The 24,640-nt window shown below is 39.3% G+C and overlaps 3 protein-coding genes across 12 annotated transcripts; all 3 read left to right on the forward strand.

Annotated features, from left to right (window-relative positions):
• The first annotated feature begins 76 nt into the window (after positions 1–76).
• Positions 77–6,519, forward strand: pgd (phosphogluconate dehydrogenase). Its single transcript, XM_079673569.1, has 13 exons — positions 77–213; positions 601–676; positions 785–964; positions 1,057–1,122; positions 1,209–1,327; positions 1,448–1,517; positions 1,601–1,735; positions 1,851–2,040; positions 3,412–3,542; positions 4,062–4,195; positions 4,764–4,863; positions 5,479–5,601; positions 5,987–6,519. Exons 1-13 carry the CDS (start codon positions 206–208, stop codon positions 6,104–6,106), a joined length of 1,452 nt encoding a protein of 483 aa, XP_079529695.1. The 5' UTR covers positions 77–205; the 3' UTR covers positions 6,107–6,519.
• Positions 6,520–8,341: 1,822 nt separating this feature from the next.
• Positions 8,342–12,884, forward strand: tardbpa (TAR DNA binding protein a). Of its 4 annotated transcripts, none has more exons than XR_013807853.1 (7): positions 8,342–9,080; positions 9,537–9,700; positions 9,830–9,970; positions 10,233–10,403; positions 10,496–10,616; positions 11,389–11,535; positions 12,281–12,884. XR_013807853.1 is itself a non-coding variant. In XM_079679328.1 (6 exons), exons 1-6 carry the CDS (start codon positions 8,840–8,842, stop codon positions 11,481–11,483), a joined length of 933 nt encoding a protein of 310 aa, XP_079535454.1. In that variant the 5' UTR covers positions 8,342–8,839; the 3' UTR covers positions 11,484–12,884. The 4 variants fall into 4 exon arrangements, 2 of the variants coding, with proteins under 2 accessions (XP_079535454.1, XP_079535453.1); XR_013807854.1 differs by having other exon boundaries at positions 8,343–9,080; positions 10,496–10,580; XM_079679328.1 differs by having other exon boundaries at positions 11,389–12,884.
• A 1,819-nt stretch (positions 12,885–14,703) lies between these two features.
• On the forward strand, positions 14,704–24,041 carry ciroz (ciliated left-right organizer protein containing ZP-N domains). 7 transcript variants are annotated; one of them, XM_079679325.1, is made up of 12 exons: positions 14,704–18,060; positions 18,148–18,230; positions 18,313–18,414; positions 18,501–18,625; positions 18,714–18,857; positions 18,966–19,004; positions 19,617–19,754; positions 19,857–19,941; positions 20,492–20,701; positions 20,788–20,905; positions 22,179–22,300; positions 22,987–24,041. In XM_079679325.1, exons 1-11 carry the CDS (start codon positions 18,023–18,025, stop codon positions 22,252–22,254), a joined length of 1,158 nt encoding a protein of 385 aa, XP_079535451.1. In that variant the 5' UTR covers positions 14,704–18,022; the 3' UTR covers positions 22,255–22,300; positions 22,987–24,041. The 7 variants fall into 7 exon arrangements, with proteins under 7 accessions (XP_079535451.1, XP_079535450.1, XP_079535447.1 ...); XM_079679321.1 differs by having other exon boundaries at positions 14,706–18,060; positions 20,492–20,688; XM_079679319.1 differs by having other exon boundaries at positions 14,707–17,116; positions 17,951–18,060; positions 20,492–20,688; positions 22,179–24,041.
• Positions 24,042–24,640: the final 599 nt, after the last annotated feature.

Here is a 24,640-nt window from a genome sequence, read left to right on the forward strand (position 1 = left end):
ACCAATGAGAATTCGCAAAAACATCAGTTCAGTTTGCTGGCCGTAGTCTGATTGGTGAATACTGTGAGAAGGCGCACGTGAGCTTGCCCTCGCCGTCGTCACGTTGAGGAAGTAAAACGAGCGAGCAGGAGATATATGAAGTGAAGAGGAGCCTGACAGTCATTTGACCAGTGTTACTTCACGACTTCCTAACCCTCTGAAAACCATGGCTCAGTAAGTTCTTAGACTAGTTTTTACTTATTTAGATAGTCGGTTAATTTTGAAAGGTTGTGGGTGATGCACGTGGTTGAATCACTGTAGACTTTGTAGTGGTTTCATTTGTTTTTAAATAATCTTCCTGATTAGTTAGCTTGTTGGCTAACCAGTTTTACTGTTGAGTAGAAATATATGTCTCAGCGTGAAAATAACCCAAAAAGCGTTGTTTATGTTTTTGTAAAAAATAGATTTTAAACATACGGGTTCAACATACATTGTTTCAAATGTATTTCATTTGAAAAAGTCAGATATTATGATGGGAAGCTTTATTAAAGTCGTTGTTGATGCTCAGTCTGTGACCAGACAGACGCCCAGTAAATGTGATTATTTCTCTTCTCCTCACAGAGCAGACATTGCACTCATTGGTTTGGCTGTCATGGGCCAAAACCTCATCATGAACATGAATGACCATGGCTTTGTGGTAAGATGGTGACTTATGTGTTTAGTCCAAATATATATGGCAGTAAAACTCTTTCTACTTTACTCTTCTTAAGTTCACTCAGTGATCACCAAGCCTTTCCTCCAACAGGTCTGCGCCTACAACCGAACTGTGTCCAAGGTACACGACTTCCTGAAAAATGAGGCGAAGGGCTCCAAGGTGATTGGAGCTGAGTCTCTGGAGGACATGGTGTCCAAGCTGAAGAAGCCCAGGAGGATCGTCCTGCTGGTTAAGGCTGGACAGGCTGTGGACGACTTTATTGACAAACTGGTTGGTATAGTTTCTGTGCTGAACTGTGCATGAATCCCTTAAGAAAAAACGAGTCTTACCTGGTTACTTCAACTGGCTTTGTTGTTCTTCAGGTTCCTCTTCTTGAGTCCGGGGATATCATCATTGATGGTGGCAACTCTGAATACAGAGACACAACAGTAAGTTGCACAGAATCACTGTCGAGCAGTACATTGTTATCTCTCTTTGAATTTTCTCATTATGTTTGTTTATTTCTGTGGTACAGCGGCGGTGTCAGAGTATGAAGGCAAAGGGCTTGCTGTTTGTTGGCAGTGGAGTCAGTGGTGGAGAGGAGGGGGCACGCTATGGACCCTCACTGATGCCGGGAGGACATAAAGAGGCCTGGTAAGACAGCATAAACTTCGTAACTGCTCTAACTTTCACTTCACGCTACATGTTGGACAAAAGGCACAGTTAGGAAAAAAAGGAAACAATGAAATCACTTTCTGCTGCTTTATTTTGAAGGCCACACATAAAAGACATCTTCCAGAGCATTGCTGCCAAGGTGGGAACAGGAGAGCCTTGTTGTGACTGGGTGAGTTTTTTTATATTTTCTAAGTTGTACCAGTTGTTTTTGTGTCGTCTCACAAACTAAATCTGACTGGCTTGCTTGTACAGGTTGGAGATGAGGGTGCAGGTCATTTTGTGAAAATGGTCCATAATGGCATTGAGTATGGAGACATGCAGCTGATTTGTGAGGCCTACCACCTGATGAAGGATGTCCTGGGAATGGACCACGATGAGATGGCACAGGTTAGCTACACTATCTATTCTTTATTAGTAATTGATGCTTCCTGCCAGCTCTTTAAAATCAACTGAAGATGATTTATGTGGCTGACTGTCTCATCACACTCGATAAATCCCTCAGGCTTTCGACAAGTGGAACAAGACAGAGTTGGATTCCTTCCTGATCGAGATCACAGCCAACATCCTAAAATTCCGTGACTCCGACAACACACATCTGTTGCCCAAGATCCGCGACAGTGCCGGACAGAAAGGCACGGGGAAGTGGACGGCCATTTCAGCCCTGGAGTACGGCACACCTGTGACTCTGATCGGTAAGAAAAAGAAAGGAGGTTGTAGACAAGGAAGTATCTGGTTTCCTTCTCTCTTATTCCAGTGCTGGCAACTTCCAGTAAGCTTGGTTTGTCATAAAATGACAAAGGACATTATGTCACAAATGAGCATTGGAAAATACAGTTGACCTCTTTTGTGCACCTGCATCATTGAACAACATGTGCAGGAAAATGTAAAGCTTTTACCCAAATTGCTCTTTACCGTTTTTGTTATACTTCCAGTTGTTCTAATTGATTAATTCTTCCTAAATGTAAATTGCTTAATGTATTACGTTTCTTCTGTGTTCCTTAGTGCCTAGGAATTGTTTGGTTTTTATTATATTGTAAATGGGGTCACATTGTATTTTCATCTTACATTCAACACTGCTTCAAAAAACGATAGGTCTAATAATGAGTTGTTTTGGCTGAAGTTTAGCATGGCCTGTGATCTTCTTTAAGAGAACGTGATAATATGTGGCTGCCACTAAGAAGATTGAAGGCTTTCCTAGAGGGCTGCGCATCTTAAGTGACATAAGGGGGATTTGTGATACTTTCCTCAGCTTTGCTCTTTGCTCTGAACGTCTCTGTTTTATAAACAGCAATGGACAAGGAAGTCATGTAGCAAGAGTAATTATCCGGAACAAAAGGTGTCATAATTTTATGTCCTGTGCGTCTAAACAGATACTTTTAATGCGTAGTGTAACTTAAAAGGACATGCATGATACACTTTTAGTCAAAGTTCAATCATGCAGAAACGTGCCTGTCACCAAATCCCTGCAACACTAGATTTATTTTTTTAAATATTTGTTTCCTCAATCCCTTGCAGTGCTGTATATAAAGAGAGATAGAGGCATTACAAAGGGCTTCATTGTGTGAGAGCTGATCCAGTCTCAGTGGAGCAGGCCGACAGGCCGGTGCAGTGTACTTTCCTCACCAGTTCCCTCTCTGGACATTTTCTCTCTGTCCCTCTGCCCCTTGGTCTGAGGATTGCCTCACCTGGCAGTGCTGCTCTTTGGCGAGTCATGTTGATTGACCAGTTGCTTTCCCCTTATCTTGATACAGCGGTGATTATAATTATCCATTGTAATGTCCCCTCTGGCACTGAAGTAGAAGTGGCAAGCCCTGTTTTTTAAAACTGTGTCGTCACTTCTGCTGAGTCATGCTGATCCTTGGGAATTGTTTCTATGTCAGCATGATGTTGCTATGGCCTAGGTTAGCCTAACCTGTGACATCATTTGTTGTGTCAGGTGACAGGACTATTAAATAGCTTTTTACCAAGATGTTATTGTGTGAAGCTCCAATAAAGTGACGTGTTTAGAGAGCTAACTTTGTTGTCCCTGTCTGTGCCTCCTCTCTCCCTTCTCTGTACTTCAGGTGAGGCTGTCTTTGCCAGATGCCTGTCCTCTCTAAAGGATGAGCGAGTGGAGGCCAGCCGCAGCCTCTCAGGGCCACAGGGGGTCAAATTCAGCGGGGACAAGGCTGCCTTCTTGGAGGACATTAGAAAGGTAGAATACAGTCACACTCAGTTGCCATTTATTAGGAACTAAGCTAAATGTAATTGAATATAAACAGTCTTGAAATAAATTCAGTTTCTATTGAAATTGTTATGGAGAGAATAGATGCTTCTAGTTTACAATTTCATTTTTTATCAGAAACATTTTCAAGCGGTCAAGAACTTTCTTTTTTATGAATACCAAATATTATATATGTAGATGATGATAATAATAGATTCAATTTTTATAGCGCCTTTCAAGGGACTCAAGGCCGCTTTACTTGCTGTGAACAAACAAACAAACAAACAAGTGGGGCAAATAAAGTAAAACATTAAATAAATAGCAGTTGGAGTGGAAGCAGGGGGACTGTGATGGGTTAGGGGTCAAAGGCAATGGTGAACAGGTGAGTTTTCGATGACGACTTGAACATTTGTTTTTACAGTGACCAACAATCATTTAAAATAGTAACATTTTGAATCAAAGATTGACATTTTTGAAAACTAAAACGTTAAATCATCCTTCTCTCTCCAGGCCCTCTACGCCTCCAAGATCATCTCCTATGCGCAGGGCTTCATGTTGCTGCGGCAGGCGGCCAAAGAGTTCTGCTGGTCCCTGAACTACGGAGCGATCGCTCTGATGTGGAGAGGAGGCTGCATCATCCGAAGGTGCCATTAACCTTGTGTGTCCTCATACCTCTGCTGCCTTGTGCAACTTAATGTCAACAGGCTTATTTCATATTGATGGTGTAAACTGTGGTTAGGCAGTGCAAGAGAGACTTCTTGAGAAAGAAAGACAATTCATACATTTATTTTATTGATGTATTTTACTCTGTAAGATTTTAAATGTTGAATAATTCTATGTACTGAGGGTTAGGTCTTCCATACGTTTTAATTCAATTCTTAATGGCACCCTATAGGAAGTTGTGATTTCTATTTTGTCACTGCCCTGTGTGTCATGATGGAGTTAGAAATCTAGATGAAAACAATATGATCCTTTCTTTAAAGATTGAGGAAATTGTGGGTGTGGGTTTGCTTTGTGTAATCTGGTAAATAAGTTGTGTAAACCTTAATCAAATATAATACTCAGTATGAATTGCAATTTGTAGCCACCATTCAAACACTTTATATTTTTTAAATAGATTTTTAGATAAGCTAGCTAAGACAGTTCCTTCTATGAGCTGAATCTTATTTTCACCACCGTTAGCTAACGCTGTCCTTCCCCCCCCCCCCCCAGTGTCTTCCTGGGTGAAATCAAAGAGGCGTTTGACCGGGACGCTGAGCTGCAGAACTTGCTGCTGGACACTTTCTTCAGTAACGCAGTGCAGGACTGCCAGGTATGAGGAAGTAACCGAAGACCACTCTCCAACACCCACATTGGCAAAGACACACAACATAAGTTACTTCCTCTTTGTCAAAGAGTAGACGGCTCTTCTTGCTACATTCACACCAAACCAGGTGTCGCAACTTTTCTCAGGGTTGCGCGGCACTATGGGGCTTTGATTTCGTCATTGGCCTCCTCAGTGTGACGTTGGGTTGCGCAAACCCGGTATTTCTAAAGCGTTTCAGATAAATTAGGCTTCACTTTTAGAATTAGTATTATATTATTTGTAGAATTATATTCCAGTATTGGCTGCGTAGGAATGTTTTCGACTTTTGTTGACAAGTATCTTAGCTTAGCCAATAACTCCACAAGTCCATATTCTGCTTGTAACACAAAGGGAGCGAGGAACTGACAAGTTATATTTAAAAGCTTTTTTTAAAACAATTTACTCTAATTCAATTTGAGGTATTATTAATTGAGGATTATGCATGAGGATTTTTCTGTGATGACTCTGTTAAATACGATGACAAAAACAAAACATTTGGTACAGCCCTCATCAGTCACATCAAATTACATTATCTTGATGAAAATAAAGCAGTTTTGTAACCCTTGTAATCTCTTTGTTTAGGATTCATGGCGCAGAACCGTCAGCACTGGAGTGCAGCACGGCATCCCGATGCCCTGTTTCACCACAGCTCTGTCCTTCTACGATGGGTACAGACATGAGAAGCTGCCAGCCAACCTCCTGCAGGTAACACGACAGCTGATGCTGCACCGCAGATCCCACAGAGCGTATGGCCGAGTGTAGAGCATATCAGATTAAAAGGCTAGCGTGCAGCTGTTGTTTGTGTTGGGATCTTTGTCTTTAAGACCCCAACACTTGTATTATTTTTATTATTACATTGAATTTATAATGCACTCTCTTAGTACTCAAAGACACTCTTTTTAAACTATTTTACTCATCTGTCTTTGGACTCTATTGGAATATATTTAACTACCTTGACATTTTAGATTTAGCTAAATTCCAAATATTACTGGTTTAACAGCACTATTTACCCGTTTTAACAGCAGTTAAATTAATCATTAGTATCTCTGCTACTGTGTCATACTTAGTTTTCTTGTTTTGTCTTTTATAGGCCCAGCGAGACTACTTTGGAGCCCACACTTATGAACTGCTGTCAAACCCTGGTAAATACATCCATACCAACTGGACTGGCCACGGTGGAAATGTCTCCTCATCCTCTTATAATGCTTAAGGATCATCTTCACACAACACCAAACACAGAAAAAAAGGAAGAAGAACATTTCTGTGACAAAATAGGAAATGTTACACATTCCATCTTTAGAAAATGCCTCAATATTTAAGAGCCAACCACAAATCCAACTCTTTATTCCTCTCGAAGATGTGCCGTTTTATTTATCAAGAATTTGAATCATAAATGATGTGTGTCGTGAACTCTACACCCTGTGTGTTTTGGTTTAGCGACTTTTATTACAGTCACAAGAGGCTAAGCAAAATAAGTTTTGACTTTATTCTGGATATTATGCTGGCTATCAGGCTAATGTTCACAGGTCACGTTTGCGCCAGGGTTTACAGTGTTAACACTGGATTAAGGTGAACCATTGCACTGTACTGTATTAGGCTAAATAAAGATTGTAATCCCTTTTATTATTAGCTTGAATGGTCTTTACGCTCTGGGTGCTGTCAACAGGTTTGGGATGTGTTTGTGTGCAGCACTAAATAAGGCAACAAGTGACATAAGTTGCCTGATATGTAAAACAGGATATTCAGTGTCTGGTGATATACACTTTGAATCACTGGCTTATTCAGGGTGTATCAATACATTTCTGAAGTAATAGTTTTCATATACAGTGAATACTAATATTATATTATTATAAATAGGAATATATATATAATCATACAAGCTAACAATGCCAACCTCCCCTACAGCTGTACAATCCTTTTAATGGCTATCTCAGTGAGATCAATGAAAACAAACTAAGGTTAGCACACTATAGCCCCCTTAAGTGCAATTTATTAGCTCATCCACAAGTGATGCTTCAAGCTGAGGCTCTTCTTCAGACTTGCTTGGAAGGTAACTTGTTGATCTGCTAAGATACTGCACTCATGGGAGCTACATAACAACTGTACTTTATTTGATACTTCAGGGGTGACAAATACATCTGGTGACAAACAGTATTGGGATACTTCCACCAGATGTTTTTTATTCAAGTTAGTAGACTGGCTTATTAGAAAAGTGTGAACGATTCTCACAAAATCTGGAAATCCTGCTTAAAAATGGTCCTTTGCAAGACTACACTTAATTTAAATTTCCATTCAGGTTTAGGGGTTATCTAGCTAACAAACAGGGGTATAAACAAGATTTTAGTGCTAATGGGTTGCAATATATGAAATGTTTAAACATTTTATGTATTGTGTTTTAAGTGATTGTCCAGCAGGTGGTCCTTAAACCCTGACACATGTTTTCTTTACACACTGAAAGTAATTCAAAATAATTGAAAACTTGGGCTAATACAACCACAAAGTTGCTTATGTGAAGACAAGATAAAGTAATATAACATGAAGAAATAATATATGGACATATAACACAATAATCTTGGGTTATGAATTAATTCTGTTTTCTCAATGAAAAGCCCACTCCTCATGATAAATCAATGTAACATACATTCATCAGACATCCCTGTAGCCTAGAAATGCCTACATATGCTTAGCTTAGTTTGTCCTAAAAATGAAAGATGTATATTACATGATTGTGCAGTACAAAGTTGAGGTTTTACAAGCAGGAGACATCAAATGAATCATAAAAAATGGGCTGAGACTTGAGACTGTTAAAACAAGAAGGTATATAACTTTAATTTGAAAATGCTGTACACGGCTCACATTTTAAGTATAATGCTAATTATCCAATGTGCTTCCACTGAGGAAGCTCACATGGGCAGTCTGACTTATTTGTAGGTAAGTGAGCACTTTTGCTTGGCCCTTTCATGTAATCTTGAATATTTTTAAGTCTCATATATTCACAAATGTCCAGTTCTTCATCGAAATATAATGGTAACAATGGCCAACATTTCCAAACCATACTGCCACAATGTACTAAATAGCAACATAAAATAGATTAAACACATTTACAACAGCTGGAAATCGGTCTCAAATATATTAAATATTCGTCAGTGTTATGTTTATTATTTTTCTCAGTGCGCACCTTTTGTTTGGGCTCTTTGGGTGAATTTAAATGGTAATACTTCAATGGGTAAACGACGACCTTTTAGCTTTGCCCATTGCAAGAAAGAAACACGGAAAATACAAGAAGGTTGACCATATCACACTTCAATATATTTAAAAAATAAGAAGAACGATAACCCGATCACCCGAAGTCAAACTAATACCTAATATTTTTAATTTAAAAAATGTTGACATCCCTACGAAAACCAATAATGTGCCCGCCCAACTGAATGATCTCATGGCTACAAAGTGCGCAGCCATTTTGTTAGCTAGCTTGAGGTTACAGAGGGTAGCCGTATTACTGCTGCAAATATTCTCCGTGGCCTTTACGATTTATATTCCTAAATCTCACCGAATACATTATTGTGTCGGTGTGTTACAATTTCCGGCCACAAGCTCATTGACAAAGAGGACGACTCGTGTCTTTAATGACGGTAAATAGCGCGAAACTGAATTGTCATTCATTTTTCAAGCCAGCTTTTTAGCTAGCAAGCTAACTTGTTTACGCGTGGTGCAAGTGGAGAAGAACATAACGTGGTTTTCATGGCCGCGGGATATTGTACGTTAAAAAGCTGTTGAGTGTGTGTTAGCGTTTCACACGGTTTGTCTCCGTCCGTCTATCGTGTGCATTTTTGGTGCGTCACATTTAACAAATTCGACGCTACAAACTTGTGTGCATCGTCCCTGTGTTTAGCTTTAGCTCAGTTAGCTGCCTTCACTAGCAGCGACTAGCCAATACGTGACCATGTCCGAATTGTACATTCGCGTGGCCGAGGATGAAAACGAAGAGCCCATGGAGATCCCCTCAGAGGACGATGGGACCATTTTACTCTCCTCGGTAGCAGCACAGTTTCCAGGGGCCTGCGGGCTGCGGTACAGGAACCCGGAGTCCCAGTGCATGAGAGGGGTCCGGCTCGTGGAGGGGGTCCTGCATGCACCTGAGAACGACTGGGGAAACCTGGTGTATGTTGTCAATTACCCCAAAGGTGAGATGATGGTGTTAATGGCTTGGCCTTTCACAATAATATTATGCCTTAAAGTAGTTCTATATTGAACATATTTTATTTAGCAATTCTTGTTTTTATTTACTTAGGATCAACACCAATGCACACCAACGCATTCCCTTGTATGTCACAACGTACTTTTGCAATTAACTGTATTATGATTCCAACATTGTATGACCACAAATATGTTGCCAACCCTGTCCATAACGACTCAAATGCTGCTATTTTTAATGCTCACCAAGCTACAACAAAAATGAAATCCTACATACATGCAGGTAGAATTTTAAATGGGGTTGGTATAAATATTGCAAACACCTTTTTAATATAAACCTCTGGAGCATCTTTGGTTTGAATTGCACTTAGCGAAGGGTTATCAGCGTAGGAGTGATCGGCTCTTTTTGTTTTTCCTTGTGTAACTCATATATTTATTCTCCACAGATAACAAAAGGAAGATGGAAGAAATAGATGCTGCCTCGGCTGTAAAAGTAAAAAGGGGCTTTCAGAAGACGTCAGATCTCATTGTCCTCGGGCTGCCGTGGAAAACATCAGAACAAGACCTGAAAGATTATTTCACTACCTTTGGGGAGGTCATCATGGTGCAGGTACAGACAACACGCATCGCTCTGAAAATCTTTGCCGTCATTTCTTTGTCAGGCTAAGAGTGTAATAATTATATCTGGTTTTGTAAAAATTGGTATTTAAAGCTTGTATGTCTTCTGTATTTGCTCCAGGTCAAAAGAGATTTGAAGACTGGCAACTCAAAAGGATTTGGGTTTGTCCGGTTCACCGAGTATGAGACACAAACCAAAGTGGTCGCTCAGAGGCACATGATTGATGGACGATGGTGTGACTGCAAACTTCCCAACTCTAAGGTATTTTGGTCACCATTTTTAGCACATTGTATTGTTAAGAATCTCATTGTACAAATAAATAAGATTTTCTTTGGATCATGGGTCAGTTGATTAGTTATTGGTAGTCAATATCTGGATTTTTGTTGTTGGACATTTCTATTTAGCCATGCACATGAATATTGAGTTATTTTCCCTATTCATAATGTTGGTTAGAATCCTACCTGAAAAAACTCAACAATCATGTAGATGGCCGAACTTCCCGCTGTGCCTCTTTTCCTCTCAGGCGGGTCCCGATGAGCCCATGAGGAGCCGTAAAATCTTTGTCGGCCGCTGTACAGAGGACATGACCACAGATGAGCTGAGGCAGTACTTCATGCAGTATGGTGAAGTCACTGATGTCTTCATTCCAAAACCTTTTCGGGCATTTTCCTTTGTTACGTTTGCCGATGACCAGGTGAAATTCACTATAAAGTGTTATAAGTTGCAATATAAATTAAGGGTATAATAGTGACTGTAGTGATAATCTTCTCCTAACACTTTTCTCAGGTTGCCCAAGCCCTGTGTGGAGAGGACTTGATCATCAAGGGCATCAGCGTGCACATCTCCAACGCTGAGCCCAAACACAATAATAGTAGGCAAATGATGGATCGAGGGCGGTTTGGGGCTGGTGGGTTCAGTCAGGGCTATGGCAATAACCGTGGAGGGCTAGGCAGCGGTAGTGGGGGGGTTAACTTTGGGGCTCTCGGCCTTAACCCAGCAATGGTGGCGGCTGCCCAGGCAGCGCTGCAGAGCAGTTGGGGGATGATGGGCATGCTGGCTAACCAGCAGGGTCTGACCACGGCAGCAGGCACAGCCACTACGGCCCGAGACCCCACCTATAGCTCCTCCAGCACCAGTTACACCAGCCCCAGCTCAGCCAGCCTCGGCTGGGCGGCAGGCACCAACACCGCCTCCAACAGTGGCTTCAGCTCCGGCTTTGGTACCTCTATGGAGTCTAAGTCTTCTAGTTGGGGAGTGTAGATAGCTTGAAGCTTTTCAGTTGCTATTAGGCTAATCTGGTAAGTATACCTACAGCTGGGGACTGCTTATATCTTATGTTCCTATTACTAAAATATACTGCCTTTTATTTTGTTAAAGAGAAAGTTTATACTTGCGTGTGACTGATAATGTAGTCATGCATTGAATGGGTGAAAAGTTTAGTTTGTTAGTGGAAACTGCCACACTCCCTTTTTTTCTTCTTTTTTTTTAGAAAATGTTAAAGAGAGATGACTGTGCATGCGAGATAAATATTTATAAACATGCACGAGTATCTCGAGAGCCCCTCATCCCCTTTGTAAAACGGGCTTATTATAATTGTATATCTGTATGCAGTTGATTGCTTATTTTGTTTGTTTTTGTTGTGGTCTTTGGAAACGCCTTCATGAAAATCTCTTCTGCAGTTCACCAACTTTTCCCCAATTTCCCGGGAGGAAGCGCCTCATTGGCAGCAATGTTCGACCGGTCTCAGTATCAATTCCCCTCTTCCCATGTGTAAATGCTTTGCCATCAAAGAACACAGCTTCACTCTGCATATACTGTGTTAGACGGTGGGTGTTGTCTTTTTTCCTCTCACCTTTTTATGGATATAGAAATCTTGTCTGCTCTTTTCACTTCTCAAGCTCAATGAGTGGGATTGATGTTGGGCCGAGTGAGTGAGCGAACGGGAGGGCAAAATGAAAGAAGTGTGAGAAGGACTGTTTGTGCATTTTTTTTTTTTAAAGAAACAAATGCCTGCGAGAGTTGAGAAGAACCAGTGGCTTTGTGCGAGTGTGAGAGGAAGAAGCAAGTACGAGTGTGCCCCTAATGACATCACAAGGACATTTATCGCGTCTTGAGATCCCTTATGGTCTCTGCTTTCTCTCATTGTTTTCTATCAACCTTATTAATTCTTTAAAAAACAGTGAAATGTCAAGTGCTTTGAGTATATGTACGTTTTTTGTAGCTTTCTCTTGCTGTCTGATTTGATGTGAATGCTGTGTCTGGTTGTGTGCTTTATTTTCTCCTTGTTACCACCCTCTTTGTGTGAAAATGTGACTTTGTGTTCGTGAAGTCTGTGTGGGGAAAACACTGAAAGTGTGTTGAAGTTTGAGGTTGATATGGAGAATGTTTGTCTGACAAGTTCCCATTGAAAGTTTGGGTTTGAAGTGGTTACGAATGCATTTTCTATGTTTTGTGAATCAAAGGGAAGTCTGAAATAAAACTGAATTTGACTAGGTATAATACAATCTTGACAGTGGCTTATTTTTAACGTAACATTAATTGAACTGCCAACACTTTAATTCACATGTATAGGGACCTCGGACACGGACAGCCCAGGTTTTCGTCTGAATCCGGGTTGGAGTCAGTTATGGAGAAGCTGAAGACATTGTTGGGGCACCGGCACAAACCAACAATGGAATTGCTGCACGACTGCCTTAATCCTGAAAAGGATCTTCTTCACCTCACTAGCAAGAAAACCTTGGACCATCACAAAACCAAATTTAGAGCGGACCATCCTCAATTGGGCTGAGGTATTTGTTTATACCTACAAGGGTCACAAAAAGGACCAAAGTCACACCTGCAATTGGTAGTGGTCATACATATTTTTCCAAATATGTGCAACACAAAGTCTGCCTTTTTAACCTACAACATGCATATGTCAGTAAATGCTTTACTTTGTCATCGTTACAGTCTATTAATTTAAGTATTAAGTGGTAGGTTTATTTTCAATGTGATCGAAAATAATTTCAATAAGGCAGGATGTGTTGTCTGTTCTGATTGTAAAGTGGTTGGAATGTTTAAGCTAAGATTTTCAAAGGGACTTAAAGAACTGATTGAACGTGCCAGCAGGAATTCACACTTTCTGTATTGAAATATTTTAGTATTGCGGTGTAAAATAAAGGTTTTGAGTTTTTAATTGCCTGTCGTCTTTCATATAGATTTATATAAGTATTTGATTCACCTGGCTCTACCTCTAGCTCCCTATCTTAAGGTGTTTCATGCCTTCAATACAATGCTTTTTTTCAGATATTGTATAAAAGGCATGATTTGGTCCATTGGCTAAACTATGCCTAAAGGAGTCCATGTTTGTAGTTATGCTGCTGGCTGTTAGCAGGTGTAATGGTCTGTTGGTGCGGATGTGCTAATTTATAAAAGCTTTTGGGACAAGAATCTCGAATCACCTTATTTATCACGAAATATTAGCCTTTGGGCTGTGAACAGTTGGCAGAGTTGTGTTTTTCTATGCTTGTGGGGTAGTGAAAGTTCCTCTGGGATGCACAGCCGCGCTGAAGAGGCGTGTGGTTTGATGCAAACCTGAAAGACATTCCTGCTGGATTTAAATGATTAAGTGACTGTCAGTTTAAAAATAAAAAAGATCAGATCATAAAACCTGTAGATAATTCTTTCGTTAGTCTAAATTAAATGTAAAAGAGCAGAGTGTAAAGTTGTCTAAAACCTTTTTGTGTGTGAAGAAAGTGAGAAATTATAAAGTTCTGATTGGATTCATTCATTTAAAAGATTTATACACAAATAATTTGTACAGATATCAATATGTTTTCATACAAAGGCTTTTTTTGCATTACATTTACCAGCAACAGACATCCCTTCATACCTTTAATGAAAAAGAACCTCGCTGCGGTGGGAACTCGGTGTGAATTGATTTGCTTTTTCATATTGATAGTAGGTTGAGTGGATCTTCCAGAACAGGGAGAACAAGGTCCTCCAGCTTCTCTCTGAGGTATCTCTCCCCTGGATCCATGTACCTGCACTGTCCTTTAATCCTTCCTGCTTCTGCTTCCTCTGCTCCTTCTGCGGTTCCTTCAGAGACAAACTCCGGTTCAAATAATTTGTTTTCAATCTTTCAAATGTCCAAGTGAGGATGCTGTAAATACCTAAAGAAAGAGAGGCCTGAGAATGCTTACAAGCCACCAACACAACTCAAATTGTATATATTATAGGGAATGATAATGATCAATGTTTCATTGATTGGTAACATAAATATGATCTCTGACAAGACTTAATATAAAGACCAGCTGGATATATCTCTCACTCTTGTGATGGCTGCTCTGTTCAATTTGCTGGGCCCAAGAGTTCAAAACTTTTAATCTCAATCAGATCTGATCAGATTTTGAAATCCCATATTTTGTGATCCAGGATCAGACAAATCGGCCAAATGTTGTCCCTGGAGTTCAAAGCAAGTCAGGACAGGATCAACCTGATCCAGATTACGATTTTTCAAGATGACTAGATCCTGAATATAAGTGCTTTAATCCTACCGATCGCCATCTAGTGGACATGAAAAACAATACAAGGAAGACAAGAGACCACATTGCAGAGACATCTATTGTCCGAGATTACTTTTGAAAGGTGACAACAGATGATGGATTTTTTTTTGTTGAAGATATTTTTTCTTTAATCTAAATTACATTTGTGATTGACAATCTTTGCTGTGATACTTTTATGAGCATAAACTTTTATGTCATGAACATTTGGTTGACAACAAAATAGGCCACCACAAACGTGAGCAAAAATGGAAAAAATAAAAAGTATTTCCCATGAAGGCTAAAAATGGTGTATTATTTCAGTCAACAAACGTTGCCATCTTATTTAAATTGAAACATATTTTAAAATAAATTGTACCCCTCTGGTGGGATCAGGATAATCCAGTTTTTTGGGATCAAATTGATCCCAATCCTGTGTTGTCGGTTTGAACTACCCATTTTGAAGATTTGATCCAGATTAAAGCTTGGATTGGATTTCCTGATTTGATCGGATATGAAAGTGATCCTAATCCTGTTTTTTGGTTTTGAACTCCCCAAAATCCAAATCTGATTTGATCAGATAGGGATTAAAAGTTTTGAACTCCTGGGCCCTGAATATCAGAATTTGATACCTGATTTTTCATTTACTGCACAAGAGGTACAATAAGCCCAATAAAAAGACCACCAACAATGAATTGATGCTACTAATAAGTAATGTCTGTGTTAAAGCCGGAGACAACTTGTTGTTCTGTACCATAGACCTCCCTTGTTGTCAAGAAGCTTTTAGGAACACAGTGTTTCTGCACTGCAGTTTATTTCAGATTAAATACACCATCCAGCTGCCAGATATACTCCCCTATGCAGCTATTACCAGAATGAATATATTCACCTGCAAATGACCTATTTACCACTATTTGAGTTTACTAAAATGTATAATCTACCTATTTATATGTCTATATCTCTAGTAGGCAACAATGGGCTTGGGCAGTATTGTTTATTTTAGAGTTAGGTAAATCTGGGGTACCTGTACATTTCTCATCACGTAGGTTAAATAATGTTAGACACACTAGGTTAGCGGATTGTTGCCACCCCTGTATTTTGCTTTGTCCAGTTCTGAGTAGCTAGTTAGTGAGTGTTTGAGTTTTGGTTTCAGAGGATAGATGTAGAGATAGGCTTGGTTTAGTTATACTTATTTCTTTTGTTTGGCACAATCTCCTTTATTTCCTCCTCCTCCTCCTCACTTAAAGAGAATCTATGGTCAGTATTCTTTGTTGCACAAAGAATACAACTTTTTGTTGACCTTTACGCTAACTCCCTCATTTTATTGGTTTTTGTGGTATTGTCTCCAGGTCCCCTAGACCTTAGTGGGGATGTAATAGTCTTTACCTGCCTTAAGAAAATTAAAAGTGTCATGAGAATCTAAGATATACAGCAGTGCAAGTCAAAATATAGGGCTAAAATATAAACATAAATAAAAAAATATTTAATAATAAACACAACATTTTACCAAGCTGCATTAAAGGGTGGTTGTTGAAATCCACTCTCTGTTTATTGATGTATCAGAAATCCAGGAAGTAGAGGATGTTTGATCTTGATGAAACCCATCAGCATGTGTTGTGTGCTCTTCCTCTGCCTGCTCCATTATGCATCATCAGGCTGACTGGTGTCCCCTTGCTTCTGCTTTGTCCACAGATGACTCAGCGCCTCCTCCTCCACCTGCACCGGGCTCTAATGGCCTCTCCTGCTCTAGTGCTACCTCCGCCTGGCATCCGGCCTCATAAAGAGCACAAGGCCATTAATTGTAGAGAATGTTCTGTCCTTTGGTCTCATCAAGCATTAGAGGGAGAGTGAGAGCAGCACAGACATTTTGTTTCATTAACCAATGGGAGTATTCCTAACAATCAGAGTAGCAATCATATGTAGAGGGCCAGGGCCGGCCCTAGACATTTTGGTGCCCTAGGCGAGATTATGATTTGGTGCGGCCCCCTCCAAGCAATGCACAATATATAAAGAATAAATGAAAAATCTACAAAAACTGAAACTTATTGACATGTTGGTTATATACATAAAGAAGGTTTCAAATGCATTCATTATTGTATTAACATGTTTTAATTGGGGGGTGGACATCACATCCTCTTGGGGGGTCCGGGGGTATGCCCCCCGTAAAGTTTTTTTAACAATTTTAAGTAAAATGCTTCAATCTGGTGCACTTTGAGCGCCCAATTACTAGAGACTAGATCTAGGGGGTACAACTCTAAACACCCATCTGAAAAAGATCGGTTTACATTTTAATAATCAATTAAGCATATTAACATAACCAATAACCTACCATAGCCAATAACAAGTAAATGTAACTTGTTTTATTTTTGTTGTTCACTCATATCTTATTTTACCTAGTTAACATTTATTTAGTAATGCACATTTTTTAATATCTCCAGTATTTAACGATATTTTTGGTTACTGTATACATTGGAATTATTTAAAACCTGTTGTTATTTATCCTAATAATTATAAAGGTGTGCCTTGGAAATATTTGTTTACATAAATTGTGACAAAACCGTTTGAGACCCACTGAGATAACTTAGACTAAAGTGAACTATCTAAACACTCAGTCCTTTACCTCACTGAGCTGTAGTTATCAGCCTCAATCTGGCGACCACCTAGTTTGCCAGTGCCAACGGCCGGCCCTGTAGAGGGCTCCCACTGCCTGGTTCTGGTGTGTGAAGTGTTTGGATGTAGTAAAGTGTATGAATGACAGTGTTTATATTGTTTGTTCTGCTGTGTTCCCCTTCAGGATCAAAGCTCTGACATGAGGAGTCGAAAAAGGAGGTCTTTGAAGCGTCACAGGACGGTTGAATAAAAGCCATTGCAGCACAGGTGCACTGAGGTGAGGCTTTGTTAACTGTGAGAGCAGGTGTAAGAGCATCTGTGACGCACTGCTGACAGGTACAATGTCCCTCACTGCTCTGGGGGGATTGTGGGGGTTGGGAAAGAAGTCTGTTTGTTTTAGCAGTTTAGAGTTTTGTTTGGTTAGTTTATTTTTGTTTTATAAGTGATAAACGCATAAAGTAAAGTGAAACCAGCTAAACTAAACTGACATAAATAGGTGTACACCTACCCTTTATACATGAATTATACTGTATCTGATGTCTTTGAGTGTACCGCTAAAATGTACGAAGAGTGGCACCCAAGAAATGTATTTCCTTTTTGTTTTCTTAATACAGATTATAGCATACCACCATAAATTATTTTAAAATGTTATTCCCTGTTTTGAAGTTTAATCTTTCTTTATTTGCCATACGTTTACAATTTCTGAGAGTTTTACAAGATATAAATGTGCTGAATTATGATTAATATTTAGATAGACTTAACGTAATGTTTTTTCGAAATGTATTATATAATAAGGTGAGAATCCAACACCCAACTGACCAGTGTGACAGTTACACACTTATTATGTGCAGAAAAACCTTGTTAAATCCTACATGACTCTATTTTAATATTTTTGTGGATACCCCACTAAGTTTCCATAATGATGAACCATGGCAGGATACATTTAAAAATATATGTGCCTAAGAATATATAACAAATATTTGTATTTGATTGAATGGATCCTTAAAACCTGTTTTTCACACATGCTGGAAACAATGATCATTCTTTGAGACTTTTTTTCTCACTTTAACATGTCAAAACAAACACACCTGGGATGTTTCCTCCTCCAAAGTGACATCTGCCCACTTACCTACAAATAGTCAGGGTCAAATTGCCCGTGTAAGCTCTCATCAGTGGAAGCAAAATGGATCAGATAAGATTTGGGGTCTCATTTAAAACTGTGTGAGTATCAAAATTGAAAATCAAAAATACTTAAAGGACGCATCATTTTCAGATTTGAACTTAATAATACCTTCTTATTTTACCCAGTGTTTTTCATTGTTTTATCCTGAGGAGTGCGCTTTCCATTCAGAAAAGAGAATGGATTGATACCCCAACAGCAAGATTAACAGGTACAAATATTTTTCTGTTATAAAAAACAATTGGTTATGGTACTTCTTTCAAGTATTACCTCAGAAATGTTTTGCGTTTCAGAAGGAGATGTGTCATGTTTTTCTGATTGCATGGAGATGTGGATTCACAATGCGAGGATTGAAGGGCTGGGGCTCTGGCTGTCTGGGGCCTTAAAGATCCGAGGTAGTTCTTTCTGACACAACAAGGGACAAAATATTGACATGGATATGAGATCAAATGCCTCAAAATCTCCTTTATCTTTCTGCAAGTCAACCTGGCTTCTCTGGATCAACTCAACCTGCAGCTGTCTTCCTGTGGACTCTCACTGCACAAAGACCCTGACAACAACTTTATTTTTAGAGTCAGCTACACTGGATGTTTGGTCCAGCAACAGGTAGGTCACTCTTTTAAGAAATATGTAATTCATATAAACAAAGCTGGGCCTTGTGGTGATAATTATCTGGTTGCTATGTATCTTTCAGGATGGCCATCATGTCCTGACATTGAATTTGGTGAAGAGGATAAACAGATTTGGAGGCAGACCTCACAGTGTGATGATGAAGTGTCCGCTGGTTTCTGTGCTGCCCAGCAGAGAGAAGATCCAGTGTGACCCGGAGTACATCCAGGTAACTGCCGACTGCAGTATTCATAAAGTTTCACTGTTTTCATTGGACGTTTCTACATAACCAAGTGTTTTGCTTTGTTATTCTGATACAATTTGTGTTTTCCTGTAGGTGACCAGACAAGTTGCCTATGACAACTGGGACAATGAGGTAGACATTGAAATAAATCACTCAATGCTTTGATGAAATCACGCTTCAAAATATGATTGCATGACAAATGTGAACAAATAGCCTGCAGTGGAAGAAGGTATTGGGTAGCTCGGTAAACGTATTTATTCAACACGGTAGAAAGGGTTATTGGTGTGAGAATTCAAAATTATTAACATGAAAATATACAAAAAGCAAGATTGCTAGTCCCATTTCAGAATAATACATTCAATTTAATGTGATTCTAATTATTAATGTGTTAATCACCTAATGTTGCAGTTGGTACTGAATTATATACTGCTTAATAATTTATAATTTACCATATTATATTTGGTGATTTATAGTCTATCTCAATAATGTAAACCTGCAAAGTAAGTGAAGCTGTCAAATGAACATAGTGAAGTATAAGACTCAATATTTTCCCTTAAAATGTTGCAGTGGAACTATAAACTAGCATACAATTAGTGAAGTAGCCGATTCAGGTATTGTACTTGTTCATGTATTTAGCCTTCTATCAACTACTTTAAATATCTTTGAGAAGGTGTTTGGAAAATAAAAAGAGAACAGAGGAGTTTTGTCTCACCGTGGTTTTGTGTTTAATATTTGCTGGTTCAGCTGCAGTGGTCTCTGTCTCTGAGCGATCAGCTGATCGTGGCTCTGGAGGACGCCAGCCTGATCCAGATGAACATCGACATGAGAGGCTCAGACATCACAGTCCAGGGCAGGAGGGGGGAGGTTCTGAGCCCTGTCACAGTAGGTTTATCTTACAGCATCCTGCCACCTAGTGGCCTCTGGCAACATTACAACTGAGGTTCAGATCATCACTGTGTTTTGGTCTGTCTGTGGTTCACACAGGTGATGGAAGATGAGGGGGACTTCTTGGCCTTGAAGCTGGTCAGTGGTCAGTACTCCTACAGTATGGAAGCTACATGCCCAAAAGGTCAGTACTGGAAGTTATTTTCTTTTCTCTTCCCCTAAACTGTACTGTAGGGTGTTTACCCCAGTCAGTACTCTGTAGGTACTCAGATCCTGCATAAGGAAAAATCCTGCATTCAGACACCTAAGTCAAAATATATATTTGGAAAGATATGGATGTATTTACAGGGTAATGAATATATGTGTATATATACATTCTATTTGACTCTTGCAGCCGGTCAAGGTGGAGCTAAACCTTTTAACTTCTTTATATTAAATTTGCTATTGTTTTTTTTTTAGTATGTTTCCCCAAAGAAAGAGGGTTATTAGATGATCAACGAGGATTGGAAAGGAGAACAAACTAAGTTTTAATAAACACATTTGGATTTAGTTTTTGAAATTTAAAAATGTTGTGGTCACAAGTCGGAAATCAATGATTTGAAAGGGCTCTAGTCTAGTACGTCTGTCATGAATATAGTTTTAAATATTGTAAAAATATGAAAATATAAATAAAAGAGCCTCAAAAGTGTGCTTGATTAAATGTAATTCCAGCAACTCATTGTATCCCCTTTCAGTGAACACATCCACAGCAGAGGAGACTGTGCTGCACATTTTCAAACGGCGTATGGGTCTAACCAAGCGAGGCAGCCGGGACAACGAAGCTCTGACTGTCAGTGACGTGTGGGTGAACCAGACGGATAACTTCACCTTGCACGAGACAAGTGCATTTGTGACACTGATTATTCCTACTGCCCAAATACTCCAGACCAAGGTTGGTGCTCATGGTGGTTCATTTTCTGTTTCTGACATTTCTTAAAGTCTAAGTTCTATGTGTAATTTAAGGATTCATTATGGTGTGTTTGTTTTAAAGACCTGTGCAGACAGCAAGCGCCTCCTGCAGCCGTTCTACCGGGTGGATGTTGTGCTCACCTTCAAAGAGACACATCACAAAATGCAGTGGAGCATGGAGAACACCCTGCCATGCACAGGTGAGTGTGTTGCTGATGAACACAGTAAAACTAAAGTGGTGATTAATTATGGGATGATATTTTGACCACTAGCCATTGAAAGGCTTTTACTGTGGAGTCACACCAGGCACTTACTTTTGTTTGTTGCTCAGTCAATTAATCATTGAACTTTATGTAGCACCTTTCAAACAATTCAAAGTGAGAGAGAAGTGAGAACAGAGGTGATTGATGGAAAACAAACACAACAGAGAGAAATAAAACTTTAAAATAAAATAATACAATCCCATATTTTTGAACACCTAAAACGTATAATTTAGATGCAGATAATCTTCATGGCGAAAAGATTTATTTATCTATTTTCATCTGTTGATTTAGCATGTGTTTCCTTTGCATACAAACAAGTGTCCAGATCATAAAATCAATCAGATAATTAAGACATTTTTAAAACACATCTTACAAATATTCTGATTTCATTATTTATTTGAGTCTGAGTTGGTCTACATTAAAATGTTGCCACATTGTTCCTAAAAGTACAACTACACACTCCCTTTGTCAAAACATATTTATGAATAGTTATATTCTTTTATAATTATTTCTTTTGAAAAGTTTAACTTACTGGGCACAATATTTCTTACATTCCTTTACTGAAGGCTTGCAAGTTCGGCCTCATGCTTGTGTGAGTTACATACCCGGTCATGATTGTCTTTTACACTAGTTGTGATGTGCGTATATGTCCACGTGTTACTATCAGATTTCCGATGAACACAGACATTTCCCCCCTTCAGCATTTACACCTTTCAAGTGTCAAACTCTGCACATCATCTTCCTGAAGCTCAAACATCCAAGAAAAGTTAGAATAAGCAAAACCAATTTCTGAGTGGAGAAGGACTTTAACTAGCAAATCAAGTTGGTGGAAAGTTAAAAATACAGCGCTGCTTTAGTTTCTGGAGTTACTGCATGCTGAAAGAGACCACTCTTTATTTTTCTTAAATCTTAATCTGTACATATATGGCAGCCATTCCATTCCAGTGTCTGTTGAATTCAAACACAGAGAAATGTTGACAGTAGTTTATAGAATAATTTAAAAAATGATTTTACTAAAACACATACCTATAAATAATAAAACCACAGAAACTGATAATGCTGCAGTGGTCTCTTATTTTTTTCAGAACTGTATGTTACTAATGTTACTCCTTCAGCTGAAATCCAAATATTATAAATATAGACTCATAAATATCATTTTTGAATGTTAATGAATTTACTTTAACTAAATTATGCAATTATACGTCCACAGCCAGGCCAGCTGCATCACACAGGACCCCCCCTCCTCCTGGTCCCAACACCACAGCCCGCTCCACTCTGAACTTTAAACCCCAGAGTTCAGCTACAGAACAGACGCTGTTGGACCGCTTAAACGTGAGAGCTCCATACAAAGAAACAACATCAACGTTTTCCACAACTATTCCACCTCGCACACAGACTGAGGACAGCAGCTCTCATTCCCACACTGATGATCTGTCAAAGAGTCAAAGTGGAAATGTGTCTTCTTGGTTTGACGGAGACACCAATTAAACTGAAATAAGCTTTTTTGATTCTCTAAATGTGACCATACATACTTCAGGAGATTCAGATTTCCTTCAGTCATCAGCTGAACCATCAGAAACATCTGTCCTCCAAACAGCTGCACCTGAACCAGGATACCAACAATTTGACACAACAAGAGGGAATAAAGAAAAGCAGAGAAGACTGAAGTGGATCTGGGAAAACTAGAAAACGGACAGAAACAGCACTGTCCATTGGGCCTAATCTTTATAATCTAAAGAAATCAACCTTTTCCAATATCCCATGATACAACCTGTATTTCATTTTAGGTGTAAGCTTGGAAAACCACATTTGAATTACCAAAGTAAAAGACTGATGTAATTAAATTCAAACACAATGTTTCCATTACTTAAAACTCCATATGTTTTTTTACATTTAATTTCGTTGGTCTTGTTTTTACAAGTGCCAACACACTACAGTTACAGTTTCATCTCAGTGACAACTTTTGCTTTTATGCATTTTGACTCTCATTGTCATTGGTGCTTTGTGTCTGTTTGCAGTCTTGAAAGGTGACGCTGTGGTCAGTCAGCGCTGTGAAGGTTGATTATACAAACAGAAATACATCCAGGCCCCTGCCAGCCGCTGCCTGAGGGGGGATATTATCCAGATGCAGACAAGGCAGGCGTTAAATAAACATGTCTCTACCCGAGCAGCACAACAGGCTGACGTAGAGAAGACCCTGCAGCCTGCCACCATCTAGAGAAGAGGCTCGTAATAAAGACTTTATATTTAACAGAGACTTTAAACTGATTTTCAGAGGCTTTATGTATCAACACATTACAAATGGACACCTTTTAATTTAGTTTTTCTCTTCTGATAAAAATTAATACATTTTCTGGCAAAAATCAGCTGTGATGTTGCTAAATGTGCCTTTGCTGCAGTACACTGAACCAACAGGAGAGGGCACTGTTGCATGTGTTTTCAGAAAACCTCGCAAGGCCAGCCTGAAGTGGCTCATTTTAACATTAACACATTTTACTTCAATTTCTTTTCATTTTTTTAGTTACTATATGTCTTCATTGACAGATGAGCTGTATGTAAGTCATGACCACTGAAAATAGCCAAATCTAGATGAAAGAAGATTTTATATTATTTTGAAGTCATCTTTGCCAATGTAGTTAAATAATTGCTTTAAATATATACCTTAAATGTATTTCTTGCCATCAATTATTATTTGGAGGGAAATGACTGAAGATGTTTTTCCTTTGTTCCCAGCCTTTTTTTCCACCTGTGTTATTGTGACCTCCTGGTATGCACCAAAGGGTCTGTAAATGATAACAGTGCAGTGTTACGCAGTTACATGCATCATATACAATGGGCTGTGGGGCAGAAAATCTAAACTTCCTTGTGCCTTTGGTCCCCATCTGCTCAGTGAACTTATGAGCAGGAAATGGAATGAGTGGTGCAAAAAGCACACCAACATCCCTGCTTCTTTCATGTGGCCTCTCTCGGTCATTACCCTATCTGTACCGACTGTTAACTGTCTTTACAAAGTTAAAAATCCCTTTCATGTTTCACTGTTTCTCTTTTGTTTTAATTTCAGTCAGAGCATATGGTTTGCACATCTGGGAGATGCTAAGCATGGTGGCACCCAACCTCCACACACACTGCTCCTGTGAAGTGATCCATATATGGTCTTCATTGTTATTGCTCATAATCACTCATCATTATTATAAACAAGCCCAGTCTTGATTGGCCGCTTTGAGTTTGCCGTGTAAAGATGCTCAATAATGTGAGCTTTCAGAATTTCAAAGGGCCTTGGTGAATGTGAAACGTTTTGCTGTTTATTCACAGATCTGAAACACATCTGAGGCATCGTTCCACACTCTGCCCTGCAGGTGATTAATCCCAGTGTCTTTGTGACCGGTTGTGCATGGGTCATCATTTTTTTAAACAAGGACTTTAACAGTAAGTCCTCGCGTGGCCTATGTGCTTATCCTGATTAGATCTTTGTGATCTAATCTGAACAAACCTGCCTGAAGCTGCAAAAATGAAATATTTCTAGGTAAAGTTCCCAGACCTCCCAGAGTGACCCAGCAACAAGACTGGGCAACAAACTGTGAAGCTTGTATCATGTGACCACAAACAAGCAATCAGATCAGATCAGGAAATTTGATAAGTGCATCTCATCCCAGCTCATTTGAGAATAACCAC

The sequence above is a fragment of the Notothenia rossii genome, assembly GCF_949606895.1.
Source record: "Notothenia rossii genome assembly, chromosome: 4".
In the NCBI taxonomy this organism is placed as follows: Eukaryota; Metazoa; Chordata; class Actinopteri; order Perciformes; family Nototheniidae; genus Notothenia; species Notothenia rossii.

Excerpts from the sequence above, each read along its gene's own strand:
- pgd (XM_079673569.1), top strand. Across the intron at positions 677-784 it reads TGAATGACCATGGCTTTGTG|GTCTGCGCCTACAACCGAAC; the intron begins GTAAGATGGTGA and ends TTCCTCCAACAG. Across the intron at positions 1,123-1,208 it reads CTGAATACAGAGACACAACA|CGGCGGTGTCAGAGTATGAA; the intron begins GTAAGTTGCACA and ends TCTGTGGTACAG.
- tardbpa (XM_079679327.1), top strand. The coding sequence starts at position 8,840 with ATGTCCGAATTGTACATTCGCGTGGCCGAGGATGAAAACGAAGAGCCC. Across the intron at positions 9,081-9,536 it reads TGTTGTCAATTACCCCAAAG|ATAACAAAAGGAAGATGGAA; the intron begins GTGAGATGATGG and ends TATTCTCCACAG. Across the intron at positions 9,701-9,829 it reads GGGAGGTCATCATGGTGCAG|GTCAAAAGAGATTTGAAGAC; the intron begins GTACAGACAACA and ends TATTTGCTCCAG.
- ciroz (XM_079679319.1), top strand. The coding sequence starts at position 18,023 with ATGGATCAGATAAGATTTGGGGTCTCATTTAAAACTGT. Across the intron at positions 18,231-18,312 it reads CCCAACAGCAAGATTAACAG|AAGGAGATGTGTCATGTTTT; the intron begins GTACAAATATTT and ends TTTGCGTTTCAG. Across the intron at positions 18,626-18,713 it reads GATGTTTGGTCCAGCAACAG|GATGGCCATCATGTCCTGAC; the intron begins GTAGGTCACTCT and ends TGTATCTTTCAG.